This window comes from Camelus dromedarius, chromosome 9 (genome assembly GCF_036321535.1).
Source record: "Camelus dromedarius isolate mCamDro1 chromosome 9, mCamDro1.pat, whole genome shotgun sequence".
Taxonomy (NCBI): Eukaryota; Metazoa; Chordata; class Mammalia; order Artiodactyla; family Camelidae; genus Camelus; species Camelus dromedarius.
Genome location: NC_087444.1, coordinates 75,026,965 through 75,042,315, shown reverse-complemented (window position 1 = coordinate 75,042,315; position 15,351 = coordinate 75,026,965). Strand labels below are relative to the sequence as shown.

Below are 15,351 nucleotides of genomic sequence, written 5' to 3'. Positions count from 1 at the left end.
ATGACTTGCCTGAGGCCCCCAGTCCGAGCCCATGGTCTTTCCTGCTACCTTGTGTGGAGCATGAGGCCAAGTTGCTTCGACTTCACCTCCTGCCTCTGCCAGATGTTCTCACCTGAGAAATGGGGTGGTGTCCATTTCCTGGGGCTCTGATGAGATGGCAGGTGGGTGAAGCCTGGTCCATGCTGAGGGCTCCCTCAGCAGAGGCTGCTGTCATGGAGGTCTGCGTCTCTTTGGTTTTCCTGTCTTCATCTGGAAAACCATGCCAGGATCCCCCATGTGTGCAGACTCCGCGGGGCTGTTGACGTGTATTCTTGGATAGAATGGTGCTTTGGAGACAGGAAGCACCCTGCAGATGTGGTAGTTAATCCCAGGCTGAGGAACAAATCTTTGCCTGACTCCCAGCTGCAGAGGAGCCGACTAGCATAGAGACTGAGAGCCAGGCTGCCTGGGTTCAAATCCTAGCTCCATCACTTCCCAGCTGGGCAACCTCAGGCAAGTGACTTCTCTGGGCCTCAGTTTCCTCATCTGTACAATGGGACCCTTGCAGAGATTAAAAGAGTAAGTTCACATAAAGCCCTTAGAACCATGATTCACACATAATAAGCAGCAGTCATCATTATCATAAGCAGTCCCCACTATAGGCTCTTAGAGGAGAGAGACCCTAGGCACTGGGAAAGTTGGAGAGAGGGTCCTCCCATAGGAGACAGTTTAAGTGGCTCTTGAAGGATGTTCAGGGATCAGAGTATCAGGCAGGTTGTGTAACTGCATCTGTTGTGAAGTCTATCTCCCTCTCACCTAAGTTTCTGAAGACAAGGTCACATATCGCCAAGGTCTGGGTCTCCAGGACCCAGTTCAATGACCCAACACCCAGGAGGCCTCAATGCTTACCTGCTGAGTGAATGAATGAATAACTGTGGGGGCTGGGGCAGTGCCTCTGGAGGCAGCATGCCTGGTGTGTGTGTGTGTGTGTGTGTGTGTGTGTATAGGGGGGTTGGGTCTGTGCTTTGAAGACTGCAAAAGGAGGAAGCTGAAGCCAGGGTGAGGGACCTTCCCACAGACAGAGGGTCACAGGCTGTCTCTTCCATGTGTCTTTCTGAACTTCAAGCCCAGTCATTCTCTGCACTGCCCTGTTTTCAGGTCCTTCCCTTTCATTAGAAGATGCTTAATTGCCTCAAAGCACACCCACATCCACGATGTCACTGAGCTTTGCCACAGCCCAGTGAGGTCCCAGACTCCCTCTGCTCTCAGGATCAAAGCCCAGTGCCTTAGCCTGACTTGCACATCCCTCCTCTGCCCACCCACCAACTTCATCTCATGTTACTCTTTCCTTCACCCACAGGGTTCCTGGGACCTCATCCTCCTTTCCATCCCTCAGATGCCCCATGTACTTTTCCATACCAAACCCTTGGCTCATGCTGTTCCTTCTTTTTGGAAAACCTTGCCTCCCGCTCTTTGCCTCCTCAACTCCTAGCATCCTTCAGGTCTCAGCCCATGTGTCACATCCTCTGGGATGCCTTCCTGGTTCCCCTTTGCCATTAGATTTATATATTCCCATCTGACCTTTCTCCAAACACCCTGTCCTTTTATCCTGTGTCTAGACTGACGTCCAATTCATGACTGGCACTAAGTACATATTTGTTTGATGAATGAATAATTGATTCCATGACCACCCAGCCAAGCACGGCAGAGCCAGCCAAGAACCTGGACCCCTTGACATCCCATCTCTTGCTCTCTTCCATGACCTTGAGTGTCTCCTCGATTTGGTCTCCCCAGATCCTCTCAGAGGAGGTGGTTTGTGCAGGGAAAAGCATCAGAAGGTCCCAACCCCAATCCTAGCGTGGCTCGAGCCATCCCTAAGCAAAAGATTCTTCTGCTCTAGCTTCAACTTCCTCTGTAAAACGGGAAATCAGTTGTTCCCTACCAGCTAGGTGTAAGGATCAGATGAGTGGAGTGCGTGAAGGACAGAGTGGAGACAGAGCTGTGAAAAACTGTAGCAAAGGAAGACTGTGTGCTTGTTACTGTCACTGTCACCATCATCCGAAATGGCAGCAACAAAGTGCTTGAGCAGAGAGGTAGCAAAACATGAGTGACTAAAAGCATTTGCTCTCGAAATGGACAGAGCTGTGTTCAAATCCAGGCTCTGTCAATTGCAAGCTTGTGCAGATGACCTCGGCAATCTGAGCCTCAGTCTCCCTACCCATAAAATGGGGCTAATGTAGGTGCCCCTCTGAGGGTCCTGGCCCCAAGTGAGAGCTGGATAAACATTAGCTGTCCCTGCTGCCCATCTTTGCTGTAGCACGTAGCAGGGTAGCAGGCTGTCATCGGTCAGTGTGTGCTTGGTGGCTAAGAGGCATGGCAGGAAGGGGCTTCCAGTGGAGAAAAAGAAAGAGGTGATTCTAATCTCTTCTCCCTCTAGAGCCAGGGGAATCAAAGAGAGGCAGAAGGAGGGGTCTGGGAACAGATGACAAAAAATTAAGTGGCAAGGAGATGGTGGGAAGTGGCAGGGGCAGTGATGAGGGTGTAAAACTTGATCTAGGGGCCTAGGAGGGTTTAGGGAAATTACAGAACAACTGAGCTGTGACCGGTTACCAGGGGAGAGGAGAGCCATTTGTGGACATGTCCCTAACCTGTGAAGACTGTCTTATGGGACACAGCTCTTTTCCCCATTGCCTCGTGATGTCCTCATTCGTTCCAAGAAGCTAACATGCAGGAATGACATGATTTGTTTCTCCCTCTTCCCCCTTCCTGGGACATTTATTAAGGATGCCCTTGGGCTAGGTTCTTAGGTGCTGAGAATTGGGGAAAGGCTGTGCATCAAGTATTGGGAGTGGGCAGGGGGGAGTAGGGGTGGGTAGCATGGAAACGTAGAGATGTCTCTATGTCCCTGCTCCCCATCCAGTGCTTAGCATCGGGGAAGGAGGCTTCTGGGAAGGCCAGGTCAAAGGTCGCATTGGCTGGTTCCCCTCTGACTGCCTGGAAGAGGTGGCAAACCGCTCCCAGGAGGGAAAGCAAGGTAATGAGGAACAATTGTCCCCTAGGGTTCTGTCCATTCCTTTCCCCCTCTTGATGTGGGTGGGTGCTGGGAAGCAGAAGGGGGAACCCTGGGAGCGGGCCCATGGTTTCCAGACTGAGGGTCCAAGGTCGTCCTTTGTCCCCCTGCAGAAAGCCGAAGTGACAAGGCAAAGAGACTCTTCCGGCATTATACCGTGGGCTCCTATGACAGCTTTGATGCCCCAAGGTAAATGTCCTTACACCCTCGGATGCCCCTCACACCCCAACCTCCCTGACACTCCACCTTTTAAATATCTCCACCACCTCTAGCCCTTTCTCGTCCGCTCCCTCTAAAGTCTGATCCAAGGGGTAGGGGAAGGCAGACTTAGCTTCAGACCACACAGCCCAACCCCAAACCATCTTTGGCAGCCACTGAGACTGCCCAGCTCTGGGGTAGCCAGAGACCAAAGAGGTGGATGGAGCAGGGTGGGGATGCCTGGGGGGCTGGGAAGCTCGTGTGTATGGCTGGCTGGAGGCTCCAGTCTCCTTCATGTGCCCCATCTCTGTGCGGTCCTGTGCAGTGGAAGTGTATGCAATCCCATGCCTGCACCGGTATGGGAAGGGGAGCGGGCAGAGCGGGGCCATGCGGGGTAGGGGCAGAGAGAAGGCACACTGACACCTTTCCCCTCCCTGGCTGCTGGCTGACTTGCTTCGGAAGCTTAATGGATGGGATTGGCCCAGGGAGGTGAGAGGGGAGGGGAAGGGAGGGGATGGGGTCAGAAATGGGAAGGAAGGGGTGCCTGGGGGTGTATGGACTATGGATGTGTGCACGACCAGAGCTGAAGTTTCCCTGTGCGTGAACGTCTTCCACAGGCGCGCGTCCCTGTACAGATTCCCTGAGTGTGTTCTTGCCCGTGTCTCTGTAGGTGCACATGACATGCATCTGGGTGCATGTGTGGCTGGAGGCCCCTAGATGTGTAGCCCTGTGCATATGCCCGTGACAGCGAGAGGGTCTGTCTCATTCTGTATAGATAGGTGCATTTGTGGCTATCATTTACGGGTGCATGATTGTAGCTAATCGTGCAGCTGGCTCTGCACATCTATTTCTCTGAATCTGTGTGTCTGAGAATGAGGGTCATGTTTCCAGAGATGTCCAGTGTGTCTGCTTACCACATGTGGACAGGTGGGTCTCTGCACACGCCTGTTCCTCTTAATGCATGTCACTGTGTGTGTGTGCATTAACACATAAAATTGTGTGCATGCATTTACATCTGTCTGATTGATCTGGAATACAGGACCTGGGGTGTTGGGGGAGGGGAGGGCAGAAAAGCAGAGGATTCCGGGGCTTGGGCTTCCAGAAGGGCAAGGCTGTGGGGAAGAGAGGGTCATAAATGGGCATCTGAAAGATGACACCCTCCCCCACCGTTCCCCCTAATCCAGGGAAGGGTCTCCTTGTTCGTAGCATCCTTCCATTAAATGTGTCCAAACCTATGTGTCTGTGTTCTGGCCAGTGGGGATGGGTCGGGAGTGGGAAGAGGAGAAGTGACAATATGGGAAGGGAGGGTGAGACTGGGGTGCCACCCTGCGCCCCGAGTGTCTGAGGCGCTTGACCATTGTGCATGTTCGCCTGGCACGTCTCCGGCTCTGGGCACTGGGTGAGTATTGAGGTCCCCCACTCTGAGTCTCCCCATCAGCCTCTGCTTCTTGTCTCTGGCAGTGTCTCTCTGGGTCTCCCCTTGACTTTGGTTTGGGAATCAATTGCTCTACCAATTTGTTGGGGGTGGTCCCTCTCATCCTCGGCTTCTTCCATCTCCTCCCTCTAGCTCTGTCTTTTCAAGTGCATTTTCTCCCCTCCTTGTGCCCACTGGCATGTGCTGCTGTGTGTGTGTGGTGTGTCTGAGCTTCTCCTCCCGCCTCCCCCCTGCTCTCCTCGACCCTGTCTGGGGTGGCCTGGCTTGTGTTGTGACCCTGCAACCCTGCTGGAGCTGTGCAGTCCTGCCATGTGTAGTCCCTCCTGGCCTGTGCTGCCCTCTCTCCTCTCCCTGGGGGTCTGCGGCTCTCGTGTGAGCTGTAGTGTATGGATGTCCCTCCGCCTGGGATTCTTGGTGGGGGAGGGGTGTCTCTCACTGCTCTGGTGCTCAGTCTGAACGTCCTGGCCTTCCGTTTTCCGGCCCTTCCAGACTGTCTTGGGGTGCATCGTGTGTTGGTCTGCGGTGGGGAGCTCTGTGTCCCTTCCTGGGGCCTCTCTTACCGCTGTGTCCGTGCTGGGGAAGTGGGGCTCGGTCCGCGCGTCCCCGCACGCGGTTGCGAGGCATCTTGTGTGATGTTGTGCGTCCCTCTCCCTGCTCTCCCTCTCTCTGCACCTGCGCGGGAGGGCTCTGGAGGGGGGAGGGGGGTTAAGGGGGGGCCCAGACCGGAAGTGCCTCCCCTTCTCCTCCCCTGGCGCCTCGCCCCTCCCCCTTCTCCCGCCAAGGGGGCCCCCGCGTTCCCCTCCCGGCCCCCTCCCCCCTGCCCGGCCCCCTCCACCGCCCGGCGCAGGACGCCAAGGGGTTAAGCCTCGCGCCCGCCTCCGGAGCTGTCCGCGGTGCTGAAGCCGGCGCCGTCCGCCGTCCTCGCGCTCCCGCCGCGGCCCGACCCCGCGCCCCGCGCCCCGCGCCCCCGCGCCCCCCGGCATGTGAGCCCCCGGCCCTGCCCTCCCTCCCGCGGGAGGGTGCGCGCCCCCTCCCCCTCCCCCCTCCCGGTGCGGGTCAGCATGAGGCGGGGCCTGGGGGCCCGGACACGGGGGTTCGGCCGAGCGGGGACGGGGACGCGGCGGCGGCGGCGGCGGGGGCGGCCGGCACCGGGACCGGGGCCGGGGCCCGGGCCGCGGCGGCGATGGCTTTGTCTGCGGTCGGCGGCGGCGGGGGTCTCGGGGGCGGCCCCGGTGGGGGCTCCTTGCCGCAGCCGCCCCCCGCGCTCTCCTCCAGCTGGCCGGCCCTGGGGCCCCGGCGGCGCAGCGTCTGGTACATCTACAGGTAACGGAGTGCGCCGCCCCTTTTCTCCGCGGCCCGACCAGGAGGCCCCGGCCCGCTGTGACGACCCTCCCCTAGCCTCTAATCTCGGACCCCTGGGACTCCTCCCCTGCCCCCAAGCCGCCCCCTCCTCTCCTCTCCCCTAACCTTCTCTCCGCACTAAACCCTTTCGCGACCCCTCTTCTCAACCCTTCTTTTTCTGTCTCCTCCCTGGGCCGCTCTCCCCGAGCGCCCCCCCCCCACCCGCCCCGCACACATTCCTCAGCCCCCTCACAGGCCCTTCCAGGCCCCCTTCAGCTCCTCCTCTGAGACCTTCACCAAAGTCAGGTCCTCCAAAGGGACTCCACTCCAAGGTTCGGCCCCCACTTGCCCTTTCTGCCACCCTTAGCGCCCCAACTCTGTGGAGCCCTCCCCTCAGGTGCCTACACCCCAGGCCCGCGTTCCTCTGATCCCTATATCCCCACAGCCCTTCACGGAGTTGGCAAGTCCCCCCATTCATACCCCTCTCTCCCATTCACAGTCATCCCCCCCCCCATCACACACGCATCCCGCCCCCGGCCTCCCCTCCCCTCCTCTTTTTCCGCTGCGTGTCACTGTGCGACTGTGCGTGTGTCCGTGTGGCTGTGTCGGTGTGCGTGCGTGTGTGTGGCTGCCTGCAGCCGTGTATGTGTGTGTGTGTGTGTGTGTGTGTGTGCGCATATGTTTGAGAGAGAGACACTGATGGAGAGATGGTGGGCTCTCAGCCCACCCCCCAACTGTGTCCATCTGTGTGTCCCTGTTTGACGGCGTCTGTCTCTGTGTGTGACTTGGAGCCATAGCGAGGCTGTCTGGGGACTCGTGTGTTTGTGTGTGCGTGTGTGTGTGTGAGTGTGTGTGTGTGTGTGTGTGAGAGAGAGAGAGAGAGAGAGAGAGAGAGAGAGAGAGAGAGAGAGATGAAGTGGGTCTGTCCCAGGGACTGCGGCTGTGTTTCCCAGCATCCACCCTCCTTTGCCAGGCCTGTCCTCCCCGCTACAACCCCCTTCACCAGTCTCTCTGTGTGTCTCTGTCCCCATGCACCCCTCTCCCTGCCCCCAGGGGGTCTGTGCCTGAGTGGGGCACGTGTGCTGAGACACGGCTGAGCTTCTGCACGGGGAGCTGCATCTGCTTGTGTGTGCCACTTCTCAGCATGGGAGGGGGCTGGCCTCCCTTCGTGGGGGCCTCTGTGCAGGCTGTGGAGAGGACCGTGGAGATGGGTACATGGGGAGGGGCTGAGTACCGGAGGGGGCGCCTTGCACAGCCGCTGGCTCTGGACTGTGGGCTCCTGTGTGTGTGAGAGGGACCTTTGAGGTGGGGGTGGGGGGAGTGGACGCTGCTGCAGTCTCTGTGTGTGGGGATCCGGCGAACAAGAGCTGGCTGCTGAGCTCCAGAGGCTGCTCAGGGTCGTGAGGGATGGCCTGGGGGAGAGCATTGTGTGTGCTCCCGCAGGGCAGGTAGTCAGCAATACGGAGCATGAATGGGGTGCTGCGTGGGTAGCGAACACTGGGGCAGGGGGCGGGGTTAGAAGGTCTGGGTAGGAGGGTGGCGGGCCGATAATGGAACCTGGGAGAGTCGGGGGGGGGGGGAGGAGTGGGGAATATCGGAGCATGGAGTGTGTGTGGAGTGTGCGGAGACATGGGGTGAGGAGGGAATGCAGGAAATGTGAAGAGGCTTTGGGGGTGGGGATTTAGGCAGTTTAGAGAGAGGATGCAGAGAATGTAAATGAAATGCAGCTGCAAGTAAAAGGAGGCGGAAGGAAGGGTGTGTGATGAAGTGAACTGAGGATGCAAAAGTAGGAGGAGGTTTCCACGGATGAGAAGGAGTATGAAAGAAACCTAGTTTCTGAAGGGGACCTCATGGAGTTCTGTACGGAGGTGCAAGAGGGTGTGGGAGGGATGAGGGCAAGGGAGAGGGAGAGGTGCCCTGAGATGGGTGAAGAGGTCACAAAAGTCTGAGGAAGACACTTTGGGAAAGATATGGGGTGTGATGAGGGCTTGCGGCGCTGCGATGATCTGGGGGGTGGACATTATTGGGGTGTCTGGGCTGCCTGTGGGGCATTCAAATCTTGGCGTTGACATTCTTCTAGGTGCTGTAATCTTGAGCAAGTTGTTTCTCTGTGCCTCAGTTTCCTCATCAATAAAATGGAAAGGATAACAATCAACCCCTCCCAGGGGTGTTGTAAGGATTGAATGAATAAATAAATGTAAAGTGTTTGGAACACCATCTGGCATTCAGCAATGGTTCAATAAATGTTACTCGGTGTTGTGCTATTGGCAGAGCCTGGGAAAAATTTCAGGCACTGGAGGGGCAGGCTTACGGTGAATGTGGGGCAGATGTATTTGTGCTGGGGTATTTGGGTGCAGTGGAGTGGAGATTATTACTACTGCAGTTACTTTCTTGGGTATTGTTGAAGAATGTTATTCACTGTGTGACCTCAGGCAAGTTGCTTCGCCTTTCTGTGCTTCTATCTCCTCATTTGTAAAGTGGAAATGGTACTTGTACCTACCTCAGAGGCTGGCTGTAGGAGAGAACTGTCATTTACCTGTGAGAGGCTTCAAATGCTGCCTCGCGTGTAGCAAGTGCTTCTTCTTGGCATATGACAGACATGAGAGCTTTAGCGAATTGTATTGGGAGATGGGGTATTTGGGGAAGACGTATGTATGAAGTGTGAGGATAGTGTTGGGGTCAAAGAGAGATTCCAGGGGCAGGAGGGAAATGCGGAGAAGGCAGAGGTTGATGAAATTGCTGTAAATGAGGAGTAAGGGCGATCTGAAGAGCGATGCTGTCTGCTGCGGGGCCTGGAGGTCTGGAAGGCATGTGGGCCTACAAGGGCATGAGGGCTCAGGGGAGGATGCTGGGTGGTGCGGTGGGGACAGAGGAGTGTGTGGTCAGGAGCGGGCAACTGTGACCTCTCAACGAACTGCTGTTGGCCGTGACCGCTCACTCTTTGAGCCTTCTCGGCCTCTTTCCTCTCCTCTCCTCCCCTCCCTCATGCCTTTCACCCCCTTTCCTCTTTCTCTTCCAACATCCCCTCTACTCAGCTACAAAGGTGGCTGATCCCTGGGTTGACTATAAGACCAGGAAGACACAGCGGGTATGGTGTGGATGTGTTTACTGGACTGTCGCGAGCTCCGAGCAAGGGCAGTTGTGGACTAGGTCTACGGGTACATGCATGCTGTTGGGTACACCAAGTTACAAGGAGTGGGAGTGGGGACAGGGCTGGCATTCATGCACAGAACACTATCCTTACATTACAAATGTATGGATTTGACAGTGGAAGTCATGGGGGTCATAGGAGTATAGAGGAGTACTTGTGTGCGTAGAAGGGATGGGCGGTACCCAAATCCAGTAGGAGCACATTAAGGATTATTGGCGTATGCTGGGATGTGTTTAGGGGGGCGTGTTATGGGAGTAGATTGAGATCGAAGTGAGGGGGAGTTATTATTGGAGCATACTGGGATGTGTGGGGGTGTTACTGAAATATACTGGAGTATTCATGGAGAGCTGTTTTGCCGAATCCGTGGGGGTAGGTAATTGGAGTGCGTGGGGGGAGCACGCTTGGCTATTATTGTAGTGTATTAGGGCCCGTGGATATTATGGGGGTATGCCGAGGGGGTCTGTACCTGTGCTGGGCCGGGTTTCAGACATGACTGCAGGCAGCTCTGGGCCCAGCAAGGGCGTGCGTTCTGATGGCTCTAGAAGATATATCTAGGGGACTCTGAGGGGACTGGGGTTGGAACCAGAGTGTCTGGGTATTCCTGTTGTGCCTGGAATGGAATGGATGTGTATCCCAAGGTGCACAATGGTGATGTCAAGAGTTTGGGGCTGTTATCTGAATGAGCCCCGAGTGGATGAGATGTTAAGGGTGTTAAGGTACATGGAATAGCTTTGAGTTTAAGTAAACTTTACTGAGTGTGTGAGCATGACCTGAATTGCTGGTGGGCTTTGGTGGCCTTACAGGGAACCCTCCCCATATTCATGCATAGTATGCATTTTGCTAGACTCTACCCACTGTGTGAAGGAGATCCATTTGAGCTAGACCAGGGAATAGATGTTAGCACTGTCTGCTAGAATTTTCCACAGCGGTGGAGATGTTCTGTATCTGTGCTGTCCAGCGTGGTAGCCACTAGCTTCATGTGGCTGCTGGGCACTTTGAAACGTGGCTAGGGAGATGATGGAACTGAGTTTTTCAATTTAATCTTTAATTAATTTGCATATAAATAGCCACAGGCAGTTAGTGGCCACCGTATTGGACAGTGCTGAATAAGCCATGTTACATTATGCTTGGGGACCTGGGGAGGTGTTCCTGTAGTGTATATATAGGCAAGAATTTGGGAGAGGTAGCATCCAAGCACATGTGTCCTCTGGACCAAAAGACCAAAGAAAGGGAGCAAATTCTATGGTGCACTTACTATGTACTCAGCACTGTGCTGAATCCTGTATATACAGAATTCCCACAGCGACCCTGTCAGGTAGGGCTTGTTGTCATCCCCCATTCTAGGTAAGGAAACCGAGGACCCAAAGGTTAAAGTCGTGGGCTCAAGGTCACAGACAGGAAGTGGCTCACAGGGGACTCCAGCCAGGCTGTCTGATGACATGGCAGCTTCCTTCTCAAGCACAGTGGGCTCGGGAACTGCTTGCTGAATGGATGGGTGGATGGATGCAAGGACGGATGAATGAGGAAAGAGTGAGTGGGAGAGCGAGCACTCCAGGTTCTGAGGGGGAGGCCTGTCAGGGCTGCTCTAGGCAGATGCACGTGGAGTGGCTGAGGAAGCTCCTCGGAGGTGGGTTGAATGGTTCTGGATCTTGGGCTCGGGTCACCAGGTGGCTGATGGGGCACTGGCTCTACGTCTCATGATCCCTTTTCCACCCGCCCCACCCCTGCCCTTCCCCCACTCTCCCCTGCCAGCGATTACATCATTAAGGAGAAGACAGTTCTGCTGCAGAAGAAGGACAGTGAGGGGTTTGGGTTCGTGCTCCGGGGGGCCAAGGGTGAGTGCCAGCTGGGGAGGGGATGGGAGAAGGGCCCTTGACCCAGGGGGATGGACAGGGAAAGGGACCCTAGCCCACCCACCAGCCCACCCCAGGGTGCTGGTCCCTCAGCTACGGTGAGGCCTTTGTGACTTGGGTCTGAGCCCCATCCCCTGCTCGGCCTCTCCACCCCCTCCCCTCCGACCCCGCCGGCTCCTCCCCATCTGCAGCGCAGACCCCCATCGAGGAGTTCACCCCTACCCCAGCCTTCCCGGCGCTGCAGTATCTGGAGTCAGTGGACGAGGGTGGTGTGGCATGGCGAGCTGGACTGCGAATGGGAGACTTCCTCATCGAGGTGAGTCCTGGCCCCCAGCCCCAGGGGCCTCTCCAAAGACCCAGCCTCTTCTCCACCTTCCACAGACACCTCGCTCTCCCCTGGGACCCTGATGACCATTCCCAGATCCTTCGTGATCCATGCCAGGATGTGGTTGCCCAAATCCAGATTCTTCTTTGGCACCAAGCTTCCCAGCCCCCTCGGTCTACCCTCTCCAGCCAGGCTCTGCTTTCTTAGTGATTCCATCTGAAAGCCTTTCTGAAGCATCTCAGAAGAGGACAGAGCTGTCCCCCAGGGCGCGCGCATGCACGCAAACACACACACACACACACACACACACACACACACACAAACACACACACACACACACACACAAACACACACACACACACACACACACACACACACAATGTTGGAGGGCAAGGAGGGAAAGAGAGGCAAATAGGGTGGGCTTTGAAGCCAGGAGAGTTACAGGAACGGAGACCTTGTAAGAGGAGGGGCTGGTGGAGAGGGTCAGAGGGAGAGAAGGGTGACCGCCAGTGCCACAGACAGGGCAAGGCAGGAGGAGGCCACGTCTCTGGAGATTCTGAAATGGAAAGCATCTCTCTCCTCACTTCTTCAGTGTGGTTTGGGGGTGTCTGTGCTACAGGTGAATGGGCAGAATGTGGTGAAGGTTGGCCACCGACAGGTGGTGAACATGATCCGCCAAGGGGGCAACACGCTGATGGTCAAGGTGGTGATGGTCACAAGGCACCCGGACATGGATGAGGCTGTACATAAGAAGGGTGCGTCTCTCTCCACTTGTGTGGCCAGGCCTGGGCCCCCCACTGCTACTAGACTAAGTCCCTCAGGATCCCTAATGGCCAAATGGCTCCTGCCACCAGCAGCAGCCTCCCCTTCCCCAACGCTTCTTGTTCACGACCCTCTAGGGAGGATCTTAGGCGGGGAGGGCTCAGCGCGCCGGTAGCGGCTCTTTGAGCTCTCAGAGCACGGTAGTGGGCGGGGCCAGGTCCTGGGGTTTCTCTCCATGGTACTGATGCCAGACCCCACTGTCATTTTTTTTTTTTCAGCACCCCAGCAGGCTAAGAGGCTCCCACCCCCAACCATCTCCCTGCGTTCCAAGTCTATGACCTCAGAGCTGGAGGAGATGGGTGAGCTTGTGGGGCTGCCGGAGCCCAGGTGCTGGGGAGGGAGAGGGGCAGAGGCGGGCTGGACCATCCCTTGAGTTTGTTAGTGATGTTAGTGACCAGGGGTCCTCGTTCTCATCCTGTCCCCAGTCCATGGGTCAGACTCTCTCTCTGGCCTGCGTGTGTGTCGCTGGGAAAGGGCGTCTGAGAGTGGATTTCCCCTTGTCCTCTTATGTCTGTTTTTCTGTCTCAGGATCTCTCTCTGGGTCTCTCTGCGGGTCCCTGTTTCCTTTCTGGCTCCTCTCCATCTGTCCCACCTCACCCCATCCTCCATCTCTCCCTCCACCAGCTCTCCCCACCCCCACTAACAGACAGGAAGGCGAGCCCCTCCCTCCAGACAAGGCCGACTGGACCTGGGGTGTCCCGTTTCCTCTGATTGGGGTGGATCAGGCAGCTGACCGCCCCCACCCCGGGGCCCTGAGGGAGGCGGGCGTTCCAGAAAGGGGGCCCCTCGCCTCCCCCTGAAGTCCTAACTCTTGGCTCCTCTACTGCCTCTCCCCCGGGCTAGTCTCCCCCTGGAAGAAGAAGAGTGGTGAGTGGGCACAGGACTGGCGGGAGGGCCCCCGTCCCGATCCCGCCGGCGGACTCGCCCTTCCCCGATCCCGGCCCCTCACTGCCCCACACGCGCTTGCGCACGCCTGCTAGCCGTACCCGCTGGCCACGCCCGCTGGCCGAGCCCGCTCCGCCCCGCCCCCCGGGGGCGCCCCTGGGCTTCATCTGCATCCTTTGCCCACAGAGTACGAGCAGCAGCCTGCGCCGGTGCCCAGCATGGAGAAAAAGCGGACCGTGTATCAGATGGCTCTCAGTAAGATGGCCCAGCCCTGCTCCCCAGGCTGCCCATGCCCAAGACCCCGACTCCACGCCCCTTGCAGGGCTGCATCCGCTCCATACCTTTTCCCGCCCGCGCATGCGCGCCCTTCAGCTGGTCACCTTCACACCCCAACTTTGCCCCAGCCATCAAGTCTGAGTTCCAACCACCTCTGCTCTGCCTTCAGCCTCTCCCCAGTCCCTTCTGCCCCCTCTCCACGCTCCCTCACACAATGGCTGTGCCCTCCTCACCGCCCTCCCCTTCCCATCGCTGGGTCCTGCCTCCTGGGCTGGAGACTGTGTCTCCAGTCCCCTGGGATGGAGACAGGGGTGCCCTTTTCTGGTTCGTACAAGGCACTGAATGGGCTCCCGGTAGCTCTGTCTGTGCCCCAGGCCAAAGCAAACTTCATTTCACTGTCTCTCCGCCCCTCTCCCGCCTTCCTCCTAGACAAACTGGATGAAATTTTGGCGGCAGCTCAGCAGACCATCAGTGCAAGCGAGAGTCCTGGGCCTGGTGGCCTCGCGTCCCTGGGCAAACACCGACCCAAAGGCTTCTTTGCCACTGAGGTAGGCAGCCTGGTCTGGGGAACTGGGGACCTGGGAGGGAAGGAAGCTTGAGGTAGGGCAACTTGGAGCCTCTATCCTTCTCCTTGAAAACCTCTCCTGACTCCCATGTGTTTAATGCCCGTCCTAAAGGGGTACTGTACTTCCTGGGGTCCACTCTTTTCTCTCCACTCTGGGGGCTCCCTTTCCTCTCTACCTATCCTGTTCCTCCTTGTTGTTCCCCCAAATCCCATCTCTCTCACCTCCCTCCACTCTCCATCCCTACTCCTCACTTGTTCTCTCTCTTGTCCCACCTCTTCCTGTCCATCTCTGTCCCACCTCAAGGGAATGTATGGATGGAGCTCCCAGGCACAGGTCCAGCATGTAATAATAGGTCCTCAACAAGTGGTAGTTATTAAAATATTAATTATCACCTCCATCTCCGCTCTGCCTGCTAACCTATAGTGAGTGTTGATCATATTTCTAACACTGTTTTTACGCGGATTACCTCATTCATTCCTTAGCATCATCCTAGGAGCCACACTCAGTTGTTATACAGAAGGGAAACTGAGGCTCAGAGAGGGAGCCAAGAGTAAAACCCCAGGCAGTCAGGCAACTGATCTGTGGTCCAGCCATGGCCCTGGCCCTTCTGATGGGGACCCGCTGGTCCCCCCCTGACTATCCTTCTCACTGGTCTGTACCCCTTCACAGGGACACATCCCACACCAGCCCTGCCCATGCCTCCCTCACCCTCCAGAGGTCACAGGCAGCACTACCTCTCTCTCAACACTTCTTTCTTCTCTGCCCAGCCCCTGCCCTCTGACGCTGCCCTCTGACCCCGCCCTCTGACCCCCTCTTCACAGGCCACACCCACCAGGTGGTGAAGGGTATAGCTCAATGGTAGAGCGCCTGCTTAGCATGCACGAGATCCTGGGTTCAATCCTCAGTACTTACATTATAGATAAATAAATAAAAATCTAATTATCTCTGCCCACAAAAAGACGAAGAAAAAGAAAAAATACATAAGATAACTAAAAAAGCCAGTTACACTGAAATACAGTCATCAGAACATTTTTAAAAAGCAAAATTTGTCATATCGTAATGTCAGTGCCTTTTTGACAACACAGTAGCCAACACGATCTGGTGGTGGATCTTAACTACTCTTAATTTCAAAGTCATGAGAAACATAAACATTATTTAGAGAAATCTGCAGCCACTGCAATGAAGGATACAGAAATACCTGTGATTTCTGTTGGGAATACAGTCACAGGTCTTGATGAGACTGGAGTCATCTGTTGCCCACATCATTAATTAAGGAAATGTGATATTTAGTTGGAGAATAATTAGAATAAAAATGTAAGTTTTGTTCCCCCATCATCCAAGTGCACAGGCCCCCTGATGTCTATCCATAGCCCTTCTAAGGGTTTGACCACCTACTCTGGAAGGTCTAGTACTTTTACAAGAGCCAAATGCAGGTGGCAAGTTTTACACC

The 15,351-nt window shown here is 56.2% G+C and overlaps 1 protein-coding gene across 5 annotated transcripts in view; it reads left to right on the top strand.

Moving 5' to 3' along the window:
• The window catches only part of SHANK1 (SH3 and multiple ankyrin repeat domains 1), a 45,697-nt gene that overhangs the window by 14,772 nt on the left and 15,574 nt on the right, over positions 1-15,351 (top strand). For 3 of the 5 annotated variants that reach the window (XM_064489670.1, XM_064489671.1, XM_064489674.1), the window contains 10 exons: positions 2,900-3,013; positions 3,163-3,238; positions 3,710-3,736; positions 10,927-11,009; positions 11,219-11,343; positions 11,972-12,107; positions 12,393-12,473; positions 13,018-13,041; positions 13,246-13,314; positions 13,765-13,883. In XM_064489670.1, coding sequence (XP_064345740.1) covers positions 2,900-3,013; positions 3,163-3,238; positions 3,710-3,736; positions 10,927-11,009; positions 11,219-11,343; positions 11,972-12,107; positions 12,393-12,473; positions 13,018-13,041; positions 13,246-13,314; positions 13,765-13,883 — 854 coding nt within the window. The remainder of the gene's footprint in view (positions 1-2,899; positions 3,014-3,162; positions 3,239-3,709; positions 3,737-10,926; positions 11,010-11,218; positions 11,344-11,971; positions 12,108-12,392; positions 12,474-13,017; positions 13,042-13,245; positions 13,315-13,764; positions 13,884-15,351) is intronic. The other 2 variants (XM_064489673.1, XM_064489672.1) reach the window with 2 other exon arrangements.